At 41.2% G+C, this 17,152-nt stretch overlaps 1 protein-coding gene across 7 annotated transcripts in view; it reads left to right on the forward strand.

The window, feature by feature from the left end:
- pard3ab (par-3 family cell polarity regulator alpha, b) overlaps nucleotides 1-17,152 on the forward strand; it is a 289,056-nt gene that overhangs the window by 49,694 nt on the left and 222,210 nt on the right. For all 7 annotated transcript variants that reach the window (XM_033651213.2, XM_033651215.2, XM_033651220.2 and 4 more), the window contains exon 2: nucleotides 40-141. In XM_033651213.2, coding sequence (XP_033507104.2) covers nucleotides 40-141 — 102 coding nt within the window. The remainder of the gene's footprint in view (nucleotides 1-39; nucleotides 142-17,152) is intronic.

The following is a 17,152-nucleotide window of genomic DNA, read 5'->3' on the forward strand; positions in this document are numbered from 1 at the left end:
GGTTTTAAATGTCTCTTTCTTGTCCCCCTGTTTTCCCAGGATGCCAGTTACTGGCTGCAGGTCCACCGATTGGAGCACGGTGATGGCGGCATCCTCGACCTGGACGATGTACTCTGCGATGTGGCCGACGACAAAGACAGGGTGAGTGATGCTTGGGTTAGGAGATATGAATGAAGGTGAAAACAAAAGCTTTAGTGGTTATTTCCCATCATCCTCTGTTGCTCCAGAGCTTGATCAGGGCTCCTTGGAAATGTTGATGGTATTACAAACATGTGTTCAAAGTCTATTTCTTTCCTTAGCGGCACATTCGGAGAATGTTGTGTTTGCCTGCTAGCACTCCTGAATAGTACATCATGTGAGTGTTTTGCAAAAACATTGCGTAATACTGAGACACATGAGGGACTGATGAAGCAGAGTTTCATTAAACCTTATTTTTTGTTGCTGTCCAAGCTAGAGGAAGTGCTTCCTCATCAGATAAGAATATTTTTGTGTACCAGAGCAGCTCTTATCAGTGTCTTAGCTTTCAATAATAGCACTGTTTACCATCTCTTTGATCAGTGAATGCCTCTTTATGTTTATGTTAGCCTTACATATCTTCTCTGTTCATCTGTGTACAGAAAATAGGTCTAGGACAATGTGCTTCGTTTAAGAAATACTCCTGGAACTAGGAGTTTCATTAAATCAGATTTATCAATGCACTTTTGATTGACATTTTGACACATTGCAGTCTGGGAAATTGGCAAGAAGCCTGTCCTCCTCATACGTCTGGCCCTGGAAAGTTAATTTTCTGTAGATTGTAGACTGCAGATCAGGTAAAACTTACACTGGTCTGACTTCAGGCTTTGAACTTGGCAGTGTCATACGCCTGACAGTCATACTTCCTCACGGCCTGGTTCATCCATTGCCTGTGGTGCTGTATGAGAGGGAAAAGCTCATCCTGACTGACAGCCAGGAGGTCGCAGGGTCACATTCTCAACTGTGGTCAAATATTTAAGTAGATTCCCTCGAAAGACTAAAAGGTGTCGAAGCATGTTTTACATCAAGAAAGCTCCACGAATTGTTAGACTTGTTAGAGTTGTAAATTAGGTTAATGAACAGCTGCTGAGAGGACTGCATTTACAACCAAAGGTGACAGGTAGGATATGGAGGGAAATTTGCTTGCACCCTAAACTTCATTTTTTTCTCCAAATTGTAGTGGCTTCATCCTCTTCATTGTGAGTAATTGTGCATATTTTAGGCTTGTGTGATAGTTTATAAACCAAAGGACTAGTCAAAAAAGTAATTGGTAGATTTATCTACAGTGATCCTTAGCTGCAGCCTTTATGTTAGCAGCAAGACTGACAAGAATAGTAACTTTCATTGTGCTCATTTCCTTATGTAAATCAAAACAAAAAAAAAACCCAGCTATTATGGAAGGAGACACATCCCTGTGGGTCTGGTTCTTTGTGAAACAGTAGGACTGGCATACCATTGTAACCACACTTGTTTTTTATTCAGTAATTATACAGTACCAGCGCTATGGAGTTAATCTGACAGTGTTTTGCCCAAGGATAGAAAATATAATCAGACGATAATTCTTTGTGAGAGCTGGTCCATTAGCAGTGGAATTCTGCTGCCACACAGACATCATGTAACATGTTTTCAGAGTTTGTTTTCTTACATGACGCAAGAGTTTGTGAAATTATACGGACACATTTTGGAACGTCTTTCAAAGCCCTAATATGAAATATAACTCAAGTAGAACTTTAAAGTTAAGTAAGAATTTCTAGTGTATAAAAAATATTTGACCTTCTGCAGCTTGAAGGGTGTTGAGCTTAAAGGAATTTTTTACTACGCTGGTGGCCAGCACTGTCTTGCTACTGTGTCAACCTCATGTTTATAGGCCCCCAGGTGTGAGCGTGTATGTGCACGTGTGTCAATGAGTGCGGGTGGGTGTGTGCCTTCTTGTCAAGCTGTCACCGTGCTATCTCTTCACATCTCTCTCTCTTTCCGTACCCCTTTCTCTTGCGTCCCTGAAGGCGTTTTCCTCTGCAGGGAATGTGTGGATTTCATACATGACAGCCCTGTTGACACAATTCTACATTGCTGCTTTGACACCAAACCCTTTGGGGATTGGTGTATGCTTTGGTTTTCTGCACAGTTCGGATGTCCATAATAATAATAATGATAATAAAAAACACCAAAATAAAAACTATTTAAAAACGTATGTGTGATGCTGAGTGGCAGTGAGTGAAGGACCTCCAACAAAAGGTTTCCGTTGTACACTGCATAAGATAACGGCAGAAGCTACTTGGGTGTCACCCATTGGTTTGTGGACGGTTGTCATGAATGGGGAAATAAGACATAGAGTCCAAAACAGTGTTTCGTACCAGGCTTTAAACAGGGTTATTTGTGCTGTAAAGTCGGACACTTTTACATGGGTGTCAACGTGGATTTACGGGAGCCAGCCTCAAGTGGCCGTTAAGAGAACTGCAGTTTTTGGCACTTCCGTGTTGGCTTAATTTTTCAGCCCTTGAGATTACTGCTTGGTTTCCATCAGCAGCCAGAAGCAGGGCTGTATAACATTTTAATTATTGATTAATCAGCATTTATTTTTTGGTCAATCAGTCATTTTTTAAAAAATAGTAAAAAATTCCCAATGAGCTTGAGATGACATCATTTATGTTACTTATTTTGCCTGCCAACAGTCAAGAACTGTTGAAGAATGTTTGAAATTTTTTCTTACTTTCCCTTTCAAATACAATTTAAGATATAACTCTATTTGAATAACAGTGTTCATTCACAAAACGTTCAATTACCTTGTTAAAAATTCTTAAAATGACATCTACTTATTCTCCCTCAGCTTTCAGATATTCTCCATTTCAGAAATTTAACTTCTGGATACAAGATGTGTTCTACTTTAAAGTAAAGTCCATTCTGTACAGTGTATCTGCACTGTTGCCGCATCACACTTGTGAACATTTCTGTCTCACAAAATATCACATACTTGTGTGTGCCGGTGTGAAACCGAGATGAACATGACAAAAGCCCTCTAGAATCAAAGTCTGCATGTACATCACTCTAGGCAGTGAAGCTCAAACATCCAATTAAAGTACTCAGGGGACCTAAAGTTAAACCGGTGATGAGTTAGATCAGTGGAGATGTCCAATACAGTGTCTAATCTAGTTTCATATTAATTTAATAAGGTGTCCCGGTGTTTTTGGCTTTCCTCAACCAATCAGGCGACCACAAAAATTGGGTCAATATGTGCATGAAACCACTTGGAAATATCCAGGAAATACAAACAGGCATTCAAGTTATTGGAAATGAGCACTACGCGAGACAGAGTGCAGGAATTCTGCAATTTTATCCAAGCAATGCTTCCCCTTGACACACTTATCACACATCGAGGTGTGCAGAGATATTATTTTACTATTTTGACTTATTTCTTTAGGAAATGTCTAATCAAAAAACAACAACGAAAACAAGCATTCTTGGTCAAACGTGTACCTCATTGGTTACGTTTCCTCCAGCTCTCAGAGTGCCATCCTCCACCTGCTGATGATACTCAGGATGCAATCATTTCAACACAGTGGTTTCAAGCAGCGTGATGTTGGCCGCGCATCAATATTGTCTCCCTTTTGCTTTTTGTCGAGCGATTAAAATCTAATCTTCAGCTGATTATCTTGGCACATTGTGAAGATATTGTGGAAATGTACTCTGAGGCAGAATTTGTGGTCATGAGTTGGAATAGAGTGGGTTATGTTATCTGCTTCGTAGCCAGCAGCTGTTCAGGTAATGTACAGCTTTCTGGTGCTCGGCCAAACACAGGTTAGAAGGAATGCAACACAGAGCTGGTGTGTGGTTTCTCCGGTGCTCTATTTATTTTTCTAAAAATAAAAGTATTTAAGTTGGATCTTGGCAGTTTTGGTCCTGACATATTATGCTGATCCCGAGTAAGGGGAGCCGTCAAAAGCCGATTTATCATGGACTTTGTTGCCTCAGTATCCTCTTCCAAAACAGTAAAAAAAATAGCAGTCAGCATTATAAAGTTATGTTTTGCTCTTGCAGAATCACTGTTTCTCTCTTTAACTGCAGGATTCAAAATCCTCAATTGGTTAAACGGCCAGTGATAAGGTCCAACTAACACAAACAGTGTTAGACATACTGCAAAAACTAAACCCAACCCAACAGGGTCTGAGGGCCTGCTGTGGGCTCTGTATCTCAGGACCCTTTGTGCAAACTGACTCCCTTTAAATCCCACTGTGTAACTCAGGACTAAGTGTTTGCAGACTGGTACAGCCAGAAGAGCACACAGTGGAAAGTGGGGCTCTGAGCCACAGTTCATAGCCTCTGCTGGCCCATATCCCTGCTCAGTGTGTTTGTGTGTGTGTGTGTGTGTGTTAGAACTCCACTGTGAGTTCACTGTTTGTATCTGCTGAGAGCACAGCTGTGTGGCTATCTGCGAGTGCGTGCCTGCCACGAGCACACGTGTGCGAAATAAATCCAGCTTCTGTGTGGGGATGTGTATGTCATGGATAAATATTGGTCCAGAAGTGTGTTTGATTCCTGACCTCTCACCTCAGGGAGATACTTATTGATGTTAAGCACAGCTGCTGTTGTGGGGAATGAAACTTAGCCAGACTCTTCTTTTGTCCGGCAATATCATTTGAATTAATGTGATGTTAAAGCACTATTGGGTAGATGGGTGCGTGCATTTGTGTACTGAGGAACAGAAGGAAGGAAAGGTAGACGAATAGGGAGATATAGGAGCAGAATAACACAACTTTTGTATCTGACAGCTGTTTGAACTCTGTCTTGTTGATCTCTCTTTGTCATAGAGATCTGTAACAGCTTGTCCATTTGTGTTTTCAAAATGCTGTGTTGCCATAGTGATTGATACCAATAATCTCAATCCGATGTGTCCATTTTTTGAATTTATAAATTGAGATATTTGGGTAGTATTTAGAGATGCATCGATCCAGCTTTTTCAGTTTCGATACCGATCCCGATGCTGTGGCTTTGAGTATCAGCCGATACCGATCCAATACCATGGTTGACCTAAAAAGCTATACCTTTACATGTAGAACAGAAAAGACTAGAGGCATCAGTCATTGATGACTACACAGTTCTTTTCCTAAGATAAAATGGAACAAGATGAAACAGATAATGCAATGATGAACTATTTATTTTTTAACAAAAATAAACAATTGTGCAACAGCAGTTGAAATAGTGTGAAATACCTCCACACAGCACATTCTCTCCTTCGCTCCATGATGTGTGACGTAGCTCGCGTCGCGATAGATTTAAAGGATTGTCCGATACCCGATCCATCTAATTTGATGATATCCGGGCTGATATTCGATCCAGATATCGGATCGGTGTGTCCCTAGAAGTACTCCTTTCCGATACCTATTTTGATACCTAAACCTACGTACTAGCCAATATGGAGTACCAATCTGATACCATTGTGTTGAATTTTTTTTTTTCTACAGCTGTGTACTGCTAACCCTGTATGGATGTGGAATGATTTCTACCATTATTGTATGGCATTGGTTAGGTTGAACCCTTTGTGAACCATGAACAAACGCATAGAATAAATGCGAGAGAACTTTTTTCCCAGCATAAAGTATTGCCAAATTGCTGACATTTTGCCAACAGCTACCCAGAGTTTACCCTAAAAAAGTTATTAGGCTACGTGGCAACTGTCTTGACAGCAACAGGCTATGTTTTGATGTTATCTATGCAGCTGGTGTGTCTACTGGAAAAGATCTGTTACTGGCAGAGGCGCAGCATTTGGACAAGAACAAAATATGATGGAGAGATCTCGTTGCAGCCTTATGTCCAATAGGAGATAAAAAGGAATAAGAAAGTGGTATTTCATTCAGCATTTTAGGTAGAATCACATTGCCGATACTGGTATCAGTATGTCAGTGTCAATGTATAAAGTAAATCTTATAATGTAGACTTGACACAGCTTAAAGTGGCATTTGCTGTCATGAAATCAATTGTCATCAGAAGTCTCCTGCAATCCTTTAATTTTGCCAAGTGCCCCCATATGCCATCAAAACCAAGGTGTTGAAGCTGGACCAGAAGTGACTGCTAAACATTCTCACTACACAGATACACCTAAGCATGTCTGTGAAGTTGATGATTTTACATCTGTCCATGCATTAACAAGAAATCTCTGTTTTCTTTTAATGTCTTTTGGGGCTGGAAAACTGCTTTTATGTAGATGAAAGTCTAAAACAGACTTATAAGATGCCGTATTTCCTTAATCCACATTAGAGGAGACTTGGCCTGAGAAAAGAGGGAAAGATACAGGCATAAAACACGTATGAGAGAGTGATTGACTCTATCCCACTAAACATGTCCGGTGGTCTCCTGGCAGCTGTGACTCATCTCTGCCATTCCACAGGAGCTTTTTAAAGACTGGAAGGAATGGCTGGCCCATCACACAAGGACACTTTTATTAGCTTACACTGGAATGAAACACACAGGCTGCATGTAGCGTTGCTCTTGGGAGTACATTGTACATTTTTAGTGCTTTTTGAGTGTGTGCGTATATGTGTGTTGGTGTGTGTGTCTGCTGAAGTTAAGTATAAAAGTGTGTGTCAGTTTCTCTGTAAATTCAGTATGTATCATCCATGCCAGGAAAAGTGGCGGCATGCCCTCGGACTTAACCAAATGTTTTTCCAGATGCCATCTTTCCATCCGTTCATCATCCTTCCTTCCACTTCTTCCTTTTTTTCCACCTCTCACATTTAGTTAGCAGTATGAGACTGAGCACCATGACCTTTAGTAACCTCGGTCACCAGTAGGAATTCACCTCCTGGTAGCTGGATCTGTATTAGTACAGTTGATGGTCATAATGCTGAGGCCATGGAAAATGCTTATCTCTGATTGGCTGGCGCCCATTAAAATCATGTTAATGGACACCTTAAACATAGTTTTGGTCAGCGCTTCAACTACGCTTCTATTTCAGTGTGGGGGGTGTATTATACTGCGGGTAACCATAGCAACAGTCACTAAGCTCTGTGCTATATTACTAGTTAACTTGTAGCCAGGGGAAAATTGAGAATTAATTTTCGCTTCTTTATATATTTTTTCAAACTGTTATTGTCATGAGAACTTTCACACCGAAAGCGAATGTTATGCAGCGCGAAAACAACACAGTTTTTGTTCTTGTAGGAACAAGGTGAATTTTTCAGTAGGATTCTGTAGTTTTCCTTTACTTGTGCTTTCGTAGTGTTGTAGTGGCACGACTTTTGGACAATCTGTTATGTCGGTTAAGGGCAGTAACATCTGGAACAACATACCATGTACAATAAGAGAATGCCCTACCTATAGCACCTTTAAGGCCCACCTCAAAAACTGGCTCAAAACAAACCAACACTGTAATCATGGCTAGGCGGACCTCTCGCAGAGCCCGATACATATATGTATGTGCCATGCTCTGTGACTGTCCGCCATGCTTTGCACTGTCTTTGTTGTTGTTATTGTTGTTGTGCAGTGCATGCCTACATATACGTATGTATGCATGCACTGCACTATACTGCACTGTGATGTATTATCTTTGTGTACCTAAATTGTGAATGGGACTTTTCATCTGCTGTTAAGTATCCGATGTCTTGGTCCACTTTAAGCGGCAGGAGTGGGCCACCACATGTGGATCTATTTAACTATCATGCACTTGCACTTTAACAACTGGCACTTTACACCCGGCACTTTATAGAATCCACACTGCACTTTATGTCTATGTATGAATGGGTATTTTAATGTGAACTCCTTGTGTACTGTTATTATTATTACTCCTTCTTTTTTTCTCGTCTACCTCCTATGTGTCTGTCTGTCTATTACCTGCCAAGGGACTACGGATGTAAATTAGCAGGTTTGCTAACTCCGACACATTTACACGTGTACTCACATGCTGATGTTCATTAATGTGTACTGTCCCTTTCAAATAAATAAATAAAAAAAAAAAAAATAAAAAAAATTAAAGTTTATGATCTGAGTATTTCTTCTGACAAGATAAACTGATCAGTAAACCTATGCAACATACAGTGTTGTGTATGTATATGTTTATTTTCATGGATTATAGTAAACAGTGTTTTTATTATCCCTTTAAAAGACCGACCTTTATCCTGTAAATCCAAGGGCAGTGGGACGAAGGTTAGTATAGCTAATCTTTCAAATATGCACACACTTTCCAACTCAGTCTCACACACACACACACACACACACACACACACACGCACGCTCACTCACTACGTTTGCCAGAGCACGCACAAAGATACTCATCAGAATATACACATTCATGCACACATACCCACAGAGGCACTCACATTTCTGTCATCTTCCATCACACACTCTCTTCACTCCAACACACACATATGTACCCTGACATACCCCAGGTGTCCGGTGACAGGCTTGTCCCTACACACCCTCCCACAGCGATGTCACGACCCTCAATCATGGCACCTGGGCTGTGCCATCGCCACATTCCTGTGTGTGTGTGATGTCAGGGTGTGCCACACAGCTGCACCCGCCGCTATTCCATCATTGACAAGTCTGACCTCGGTCAGCGTGCGACATACTGCATTTTTAGCCTTGTGTTTGTACCTTTGTTACAGCTGATCATAGTTGGCTTGTGTGTTTGCAGTTACACTTTGAACAGTTTTAACAAATGATTAATGTTTTCACACATTTTGTAATCAGTGTGAATAAGTAGATTTCATGTCAGAAACTATTTCCCACCTGTTTTAAGATTTTAGCTCCTCTTTTTCAAAATGTGGTGTTGTTTTTCGTCCAGTTAAACTCATTTTAAATTATGTGTGTTGTTGCTGGGCAGAGAAGACTCTTTGTGTTCTTAGCTCAGCATTTCTCATATGAGTTTTCTTGTTTGCGTGTGTTTACTCTTGATCCAGGCAACATCCTGGTTTGAGCTGCATATAGAGGCATCTCGCAGCGTTGGAGACGAGCAGACAGACAGGCAGGAGGGGCCGAGAGGTTAAATAAACCCAGAGGAGTTTCTTAAAGGACTTCTTTGGTCTTCTGTTGCTCGTGTCGCAAAATATCTGCAGACAGGCAGGCTACCAGTCACATATTTGAGTGTGGTGTGTGAGTGTTAGCCTGTGGAATGGAGTGATCTGATCCTTGTGAGCTCCATCAAGTTAAGTGTCTCAGCTGTCATTTACAGTCAGGCCTTGCTTCTGAACAACACGGTAGTATTTTATGAAAGAGCTACTTGCATTGTGGCACTGCGGCTGTACTCACCCATACTTAATACTTTACATGAGCAGTAAATTAAGATTTCATGAGGAAAATTTCATCATTTGGCGGCAGACTTGCTGCAAAATAGTTTGCATCCATCAAACAGTTTCTCCCATTCAAGATGGCAGAGGGCTTGAGTCTCTCCCGGCATGCACAGGGTGTGAGAAGAGTCACATCCCAGACAAACTGCAGAACATCATTGTCCTCTTGAAAGCTGCCCCCTCCCGTTCACTTACAGTGATCAGCCTGTTTCAGCTGACAGCCATAAAAACACTGAGGTGTTTACACGCATCGATCTCATGGCTCTATATTTGGCTCATTTGTTGTGTTTGTAGTTGATATTGATTTTCTGTGTGCGCACACAGACACACAGAGATGCTTTGAAACTGAATTCCAATGAGCTTTGTTCGTGCAGACGATGACTGAAGCTGAATATGAAGATTTTGTCTGATTTGCTTTCGGGAAGAAGGGGGAGTATATTTTTTTTTTGGAGGGTGATGTGAGGTAAATTCAGCAAAATAATGTGTGTGTGCTCTTGACTGTTTTCTGAGTAGTTTATTTATTTTAGTAGTTTATCCATGTTTAAAGGAGCTATGTGTGAGACTCACGGCAGTATTTTGAATTTGAGTGCAGTAACCGTTTTGGCCACATTCTTACATACAGCGCCTTTAATGAATTGATGGCTCTGTATACCTATAGCACCCCCTGGGTTGGGGTTGTTACTCCCTAATAGTGGGATGCGTTTCAAGACAAATACAGCATGGTTCATAATCGCAACCAGAGTGGTATTTACAGGGGTTTTCACCTGGCGAAACACAGCAAACTTTAGAAGGAAACACAGCCATCGCCTTTTTCTGAAGCCATCTAGGGAGACAGATACCATAGATAGTGCTGTTGTGAGTAGGATATTGGCTTGGACCAGTGCCTGAGTGGATCTCCTCCAACAGCAACATGGTTGGGATGAATGAGAGGTCAGCCAAAACATGTTGGTGGTTCAAAAAAAAAAAAAAACAATCTAAAAGAAGCCTCTCACATATTGACACACAGAATTTAGTTTGTTACTGATACTCTCTGTGAATAATAAGTGTCGATTGGATCTGGCACTGCTTTTTCAGTCATGGCAGCTGTCACTGCTCGTACTTTTAACCCTTCAAAGTGCTGTGAACAGAAAATACATCACTTCCTGTCCAGTTTTTTATCAGGAAAAAAAACCCCAAGACATTCCAGCGAACTTAAAGTGAATGCTGCAGAATATAATATAACTGTCTTGCCAGAGTGATTTCCGTTCTTATCTTTCACTGTGACACGCGTGGAGGGATGTCTCTCTTTCACCAAACCACACCCGGGCGGCCCCTCCTCCTGCCCGAGGATCTTCTCGAGCGAGTGTTAGTGATGACCTCATTTATTCCAGGCTAGCCCTCCTCTTCCTTCTCCTCCTCCTCCTCCTCCTCCTCCTCCTCCCCATTCTTCTTCCCTCTCTCCAGCCTCTTAATGAGAACAAGATGACAACTTTATACCAGACTCAGCCGGGGTGACACAGAAAGTTCTCTCTGAGGCAGACATAGGAGGGTCTGAGACTGGCAGACACTAGATATGCTCTGTATAGATGCATGTGTGTATGCACTGTATTTGTGCCGCGTCTCAACTAGGATGGCAACTAAAGATTATTTCAGAATTCAATAGTATATAAAATGTCAGAAAATAGTGAAAAATACACATCACAATAGCCCAAGTTGATGTCTTCAAATATTTTGTCACAACCATAACCCAAAGATATTCAATTTGCAGTTATATAAAACAGAGTAGCGGCAAATCCTCATATCTGGGAGGCTAGAACCAGAAAGTTATGACGTTTTGCTCACAATACAGCACAGTTTTATTGCTCTCTGTGGCAATAATTTGTTTTTGACCACAGATTGGCTGTGTATTGCAACACAGGACAGGACATGTAACATTAGAGACAGCAGCAACATGTAAAACAAACAATAATGACACAGCGTAAGACATGAATGACATCAGATATCTTTTAAAACTTTTTTTTGCTTTAACTGTTCTTGTTCTCTTTAAATATTATGATGAAGTTAATTATTCATTCATATTTGTACACATCATCACCCTGAAGCTGCGCTGTAAATGATATTCCTCAGTGCGCGTTTGTCCGTGTATGACAATGGTATTTGAACATCTATCAACAAGCTCTCAGCTCGTACCTTTTCTGGAGGGCACTTGGCAAACCAAGCTTCAAATGATTTTATGGCTCAACACCATTAAATCAATAACATGAAACAATACGCGTCTTTCAGCAGATTAATTACACCTAATTGCCATCATAAGATTGATCACAACAAAATTACCTCGGCAGTTTTGCCCAAACAGGCCCTCCTCCTCTCATTCTTTGGAAATCATTTAAGCTTGTTGTTTGGGGCAGAAATTGTTTCTAAAATAGCTGCATGTATTTTAACACGTGAAGAAAAAAATCTTTTTTGATCTGATGAGTTGTGTTTCCGCTGCAGCGGCTGGTCGTGTTCAAACAGCCCACCTCTTGTGCTCGGCAAACAGCAGCACCACTCACCCTGCCGACGGTTGCAGGGCCTTATGGGAGCTCCCGGCGGCTCATGGGTGAAAAGGACATGTGGCAGTGTCCCTTGTTGGTGTTGGTTGCTATGACGACGGCACCGCTGCATGAAAAGCTCCAAACACACGGACGCACTGTGTGCATACACAGCCATTTGATGAATATAGATTTTCTTGAAAAAGCAGCATGCATAATGAGGAAAGGCTTGTAATTTTTTTTATAATTTCCAGTGGAGCTTTTTTGAAATTGACTTCAGGACTATAGGGATAAGAGACATAATATTTAAGACAATACATATAATAAATACCCACCCATTTAATATTTTTATAAGAGCCTGGAAGGATAGAAACTAGGTATTTATATAAAGTTCAGAAGCAGTTCATTCCTAGAGGAATTTCAGATGTTACTGTCGGTATTTGTTGGACAATTTGCTTGATTTCACATCCACATAAGGATTAATGTAACACTTTGTCATGTTAGATTATACTTCAAAGTTAAGGTATTTTAAAGCCTATCTTAAAAGAATACTTATGCCACGTTAAAGAAGTTATTGGTCCCCACAGTCATCCCTCCTCTGCACACTGACTGTAAAGTAATACTTTGGCAGAGCTAATAGAGGCTTCGGGTGTCTGAGTTTGCCGAATTAAACAGGCTTTTTCCAAACCTTTGCATCCTCTGTCAGAGGGTAGTAGATGGATGTCACAGTGTACAGCCTGATTTGGATCCGGGTCAGGACTGGACTTTAGGGTGCGTCTAGTAAGAAACTGCTGATAGATCATCTGGGGAATCGGGTGATTTCCTAACAGCCACGGCGAACAATTTGAGCTTCCAGCTTCACTGATAGGTTCCCATAGTGAGCTGTAATCCTGTGCCAACTGATGCTCTCCAGTGTGGTGTGGTCAAACAGTATCAAGAGCTTTTGTTCTACATCATGTTGCCTCAGTCTGCACAGACTACAGACCTGTTGCTGCAGTATGGAACAAAGAAAACACACTGTGCATGATTTAAAGATGGTTACTTTGAACACTGTCTCTATTTTCATTATAATTGATGACTCGTATTTTTACCCGAACCTTTCTGAGAAATTACAGTCACATATCAGATTCTAGGATATATTGAGAGAAAAAATGTTATTAAAGGTGCTTTGTGGCTGATTACTCACACAAACTCAAGGTGAAATGCTGAGACTGCTTGAGTAATTATCACCCACACAAACCCTGAGTCATGATTGCTCAATTGTGTGTGTGTTCATGGGCATATATATGCGTGCACTTAATGCATGTAAAGCACATCTACACTCAGTGTGTTGTGTTTGTGTGTTTTTAGGTTAGGCATTTTTCTTTGTGTGTGTGTTGCGGATCCTCTCGCACAATTGCAGCTCCTCTGTCCAGCCAGTGTTAACCCACTGTGCCCATAAACACACGGGTTAGCAGTGAGGTAACCACCACAGGCTGTCATCTCCTTCTGTGGTAACGGAGTGAGGTGTCTTCCCTTCCCTCCTTCCCTTCCTCCCCCCCGTCTCTGCATCAGTCAGGGCTCAGGGACCGGAGTACCCACAACACCCCTGAGCTCGACAGCACCTTACATGGACAAGGAGAAACGAAGCTATGTGACGTTAACATTTCTTATCTTCAGTTAAACTTAAGTCAGTAAGAACATACTGATAGCACTTTTTAAGGAGTGAGTGATAGGTCCAAACTTTTTAAAAAGTCTATCAAGTATAAATAAATACAAATTCACTCGTAGTGGTGATGATAATGTGGTTGAAAACCCAGACTAAGGTAATAGTTGGAGTCTGAAATTGGTCAGCATATTTAGAATTCAAAATGTGAGAGAAATGTGACATTTTGCCATTTGGAAGAAAACACACTCATCTTTCATATATATTATGGGTGCTGGAATTCCACAAAAATACCTGGGGCATTCACAGCATAGCAACACCTCGTTTTAGCTTGGATTTATTCCAGTATCCTGTACCAATATTAGTGCGGTGCTACCTACCAGCGATGCAAGCTCATTTACCACTGGCACCGGCAGCTTTCAGCGCAGCAGCTAAATATGGGCTGCGCCGAAATAACAGGGACATTTGTACTCGGGGTGTTAAGCTGAAAAGGTTGAGCGTGGCACCAACATTGCCGGGGTGTGGACAGACAACCTAAAATTCACCTGTCAACTCTCCCGTTTTTATCGGAGACTGTTGAGAAGTTCGAGAATAGAATTATAGCTCCTGTTTACACTTTGAGGCCGAGCAGATGCTCATCAGGTTACACACAAGTTCACCAGCATGTGGTTGTGTTTACATCAACTAAAAAGCAGATCTGACTGCTGCTTTGTGTCTTTTGGGGAAAATAGTTCCTCACTAATGTTTTTCTTTTAAATGCTAATAGCTAACACTAAGCTAATGCCTTGTCTTGTGTGTCATCACAGTGCCAAAATGGGTAAAATCACAGCACATATACCAAATGAGCTTCACTCAGTTGTGGGAAAAAACTGGGGTGTGACAATACCCTGCGATTCATAAAAAGTTAAACCACAACTTTTCTCTTTCAATCTGCAGAAAGGACGAGAAAAAAAAGACAAGAGCTGGCAAACAAAGGAGTGATTTCCTCTGAAAACTATTGTTCAAAGGGGAAAATCTTATTCAAGAAGCAACAGCTGTAGCTGAAGCTGGGTTCACTGGATTTGTATTGGCTTTTAGGCTCTCTGTCTTAATTGTGGTGGGAAAAGTGTCAGGAGGAGACAAAGACTGTGTTTGAGGAGTCAACCAGGGTTTGAGAATTAGAACGGCTCACAGCAGATGTAGTGTGTGTGTGTGTGTGTGTGTGTGTGTGTGTATGTGTATGTGTGTGTTTGTGATAATGAGATTAGGATCCCCCCTCCCTCCTCGTGTATCTATTCTGCCCCCCTATCTTTTTTCCATTCATTACTCCCTCCCTTTCCTCCCCTGCGTTGTTGCATCTGTAATTTTTCTTGCACTCCCACTGCATATTGTGCAAAAAAAAAAAAAAAAGTTTTATCTAGAAGTTTTTGTCAGGTCATGAGGTAATTGTGTGAGCTATAATTTTGATTTAGGCCTAAACAGGATAATGATTTTAAACTTCTAATTTCTGGCTTCCTTCATGCCATCTGTAATAGATCTATCTTGTCAGTGTTGAAGGTGAAGAGTACTTTTATGCTTTAGACTTTGAATTACTCCTCATAAAAAGCTGCATGCTGACGACTACAAAGGACCTCTTCTGCCCTCTTGTGGCAGTGTTGCATCAGTGCACTGCGCTTTCATTACTTTAATGGCAGCTTTTCTATCAGGCAAGTGTCCCCTGATATCACTTTCCATTAACTTGAGCAACAAGTAGAGGTTTCCTATTGTCTGAGTCAGTGTGTTTGAGCTGATCATCAGCAGACTCAAGAACCCTGCTGACTGTTTGTCGCCCACTTTGGGTGCTGCTTTAGTGTTATTCAAAGAGCGTGACACAGTTTGACACAGACTTTGAGTTAATTACCGTAGCTGAAACAGACCTGGAGTTATTTCATCAGTGAAATATTTAGTGCTGTTACAGTTTTTGTTTTGGTCAGAAGAGGGTGCTAAGAGTCAGCCAAGCGTCCCCCGAAGTCAATCTTTTCAACATCATCTCTTTTGTTTTTAAAACCAGCCTCTCTGGCAAAGTAACTGCTAACTACAGCCTCTGAGCCACAGAGACAACAGTCTGAGACCGCATGCACCAACACAGACAGTGACACTGCAGCCTGAGCTCCGAGCTGATGTGTCTGACCCAACAGGAGCTGTCGGTTAGTTTATTTTGTCGGTCAGGGTCTGGCGCTGAGGGTTGGAGTGATGACTGGTGGAGGTCATACATGCAGAGGTGCTTATGAGGGCAGCAGCACTGCTGATTCTGCGCCACGACTGACTCCCAATTAAACAGACAAACAAAGGGCCTCACAGAGGAAATGTGACTAAACAGTCTCTGAGCGGTCGGATATGGTTTACTTTTTAATTTTCAATCGAAAAGTTGCCAAATTTATGAAATAATTTTGCTTGTGTCCTCTGTATTTTCAGTTATTTCAGAGATTCTACCATGCACTGATCATCAATACTGAACTTACATTGTTCATAACCAAAGTGCTGCCAGTTTGTAATGTGCTATATTGTTGTTGTTGTTTTTTTTGTTTTACTCACTGATAAAATCCCAGATTTTTCTGTTTGTCTACTCCTATTTTAAAGTTTTTGAAACTGAACTGCACATGTTGATTTGGGCCAAAACCACTTCTTGCGTAAGCAAAAACACTTCCAGGCTGAGTTAAGCACTTCAGCATCTCTCTTCTTCACATCTGAACTTTGATTCTTGGGAGCTGCAATGTCCAAAAACTCTATCGCCTTGCTCACAAGCTTCTCAAGACACTTGTTCGCAAGGTGAGCAGTGAGTGGTTTAAAGGAACAGAGTGTAGGATTAAGTGGCATCCAGCAGTGAGGAGTGCAGATTTCAAGCAGGTGAAACATCTCCTGTGTGCCAAGCGTGAAGTCGTGGTTAGAAATCCTTCAGTGTTTGTTGTTCAGGAGGATTTTACCACGAGCCGAATTATCCACCGAGGTCTCTTCCTCTCCAAACAAATGGACCAGGTGATAAAAACTGCCAGAAACAGAATAAAGCGGTTTCACAAATCAGTGTTTCTCTAATGCAGTTTAGCATGTCTGAGAACGGCTGTTATCCCAGCACCTGCTAATGTGTGCTCACCTGTTTTTTTCTTATAAATTAAGATCCACATTTTTAGGAGGACTTTACTAGGAGCTGAATTATCCACAGAGGTCTCTTTCTCTGCAAAACGAATGGACCCAGTGATTTAAACCACTACAAGACTGAATAAAGCAGTTTCATATAAAAAAAATCAGTGTTTGTCCAACGCTGCTTGTTGTAGAGGGGCTGATAATTATGGTGGCAGATGCAGAAACGCAAATGGCCCTATCCAGAGCCAGTGTTCGGTTTGTCCGTTCTGGGCAACAGTAGAAACAACATGGCAGTGCACCATGGTGGACTCTGTGGACAAGGACCCGCTGACATTGTAGATAGAAACCACTTATTCTAAGGTAATGAAAACACAGAGATTCTTATTTTAAGGTGATTACACATTAAAGAAAACTTGCTTATTCTATTTCTTTTTGCCAGTGAATCCCCTTAAGTCCTACACATTGGACCATTTAACTTTGGTGTTTTTAATTCTAAATTATAGTCTTCACTTACCAAAAAGTTGTTGTTTCCTGCTGCAGTAAAATTTGTTTGTTGATGCAATTTACATAAAGCAAAGTTACACAGAGCTCATCCAAGTAATTTT

Source organism: Epinephelus lanceolatus, chromosome 12, assembly GCF_041903045.1.
Source record: "Epinephelus lanceolatus isolate andai-2023 chromosome 12, ASM4190304v1, whole genome shotgun sequence".
In the NCBI taxonomy this organism is placed as follows: Eukaryota; Metazoa; Chordata; class Actinopteri; order Perciformes; family Serranidae; genus Epinephelus; species Epinephelus lanceolatus.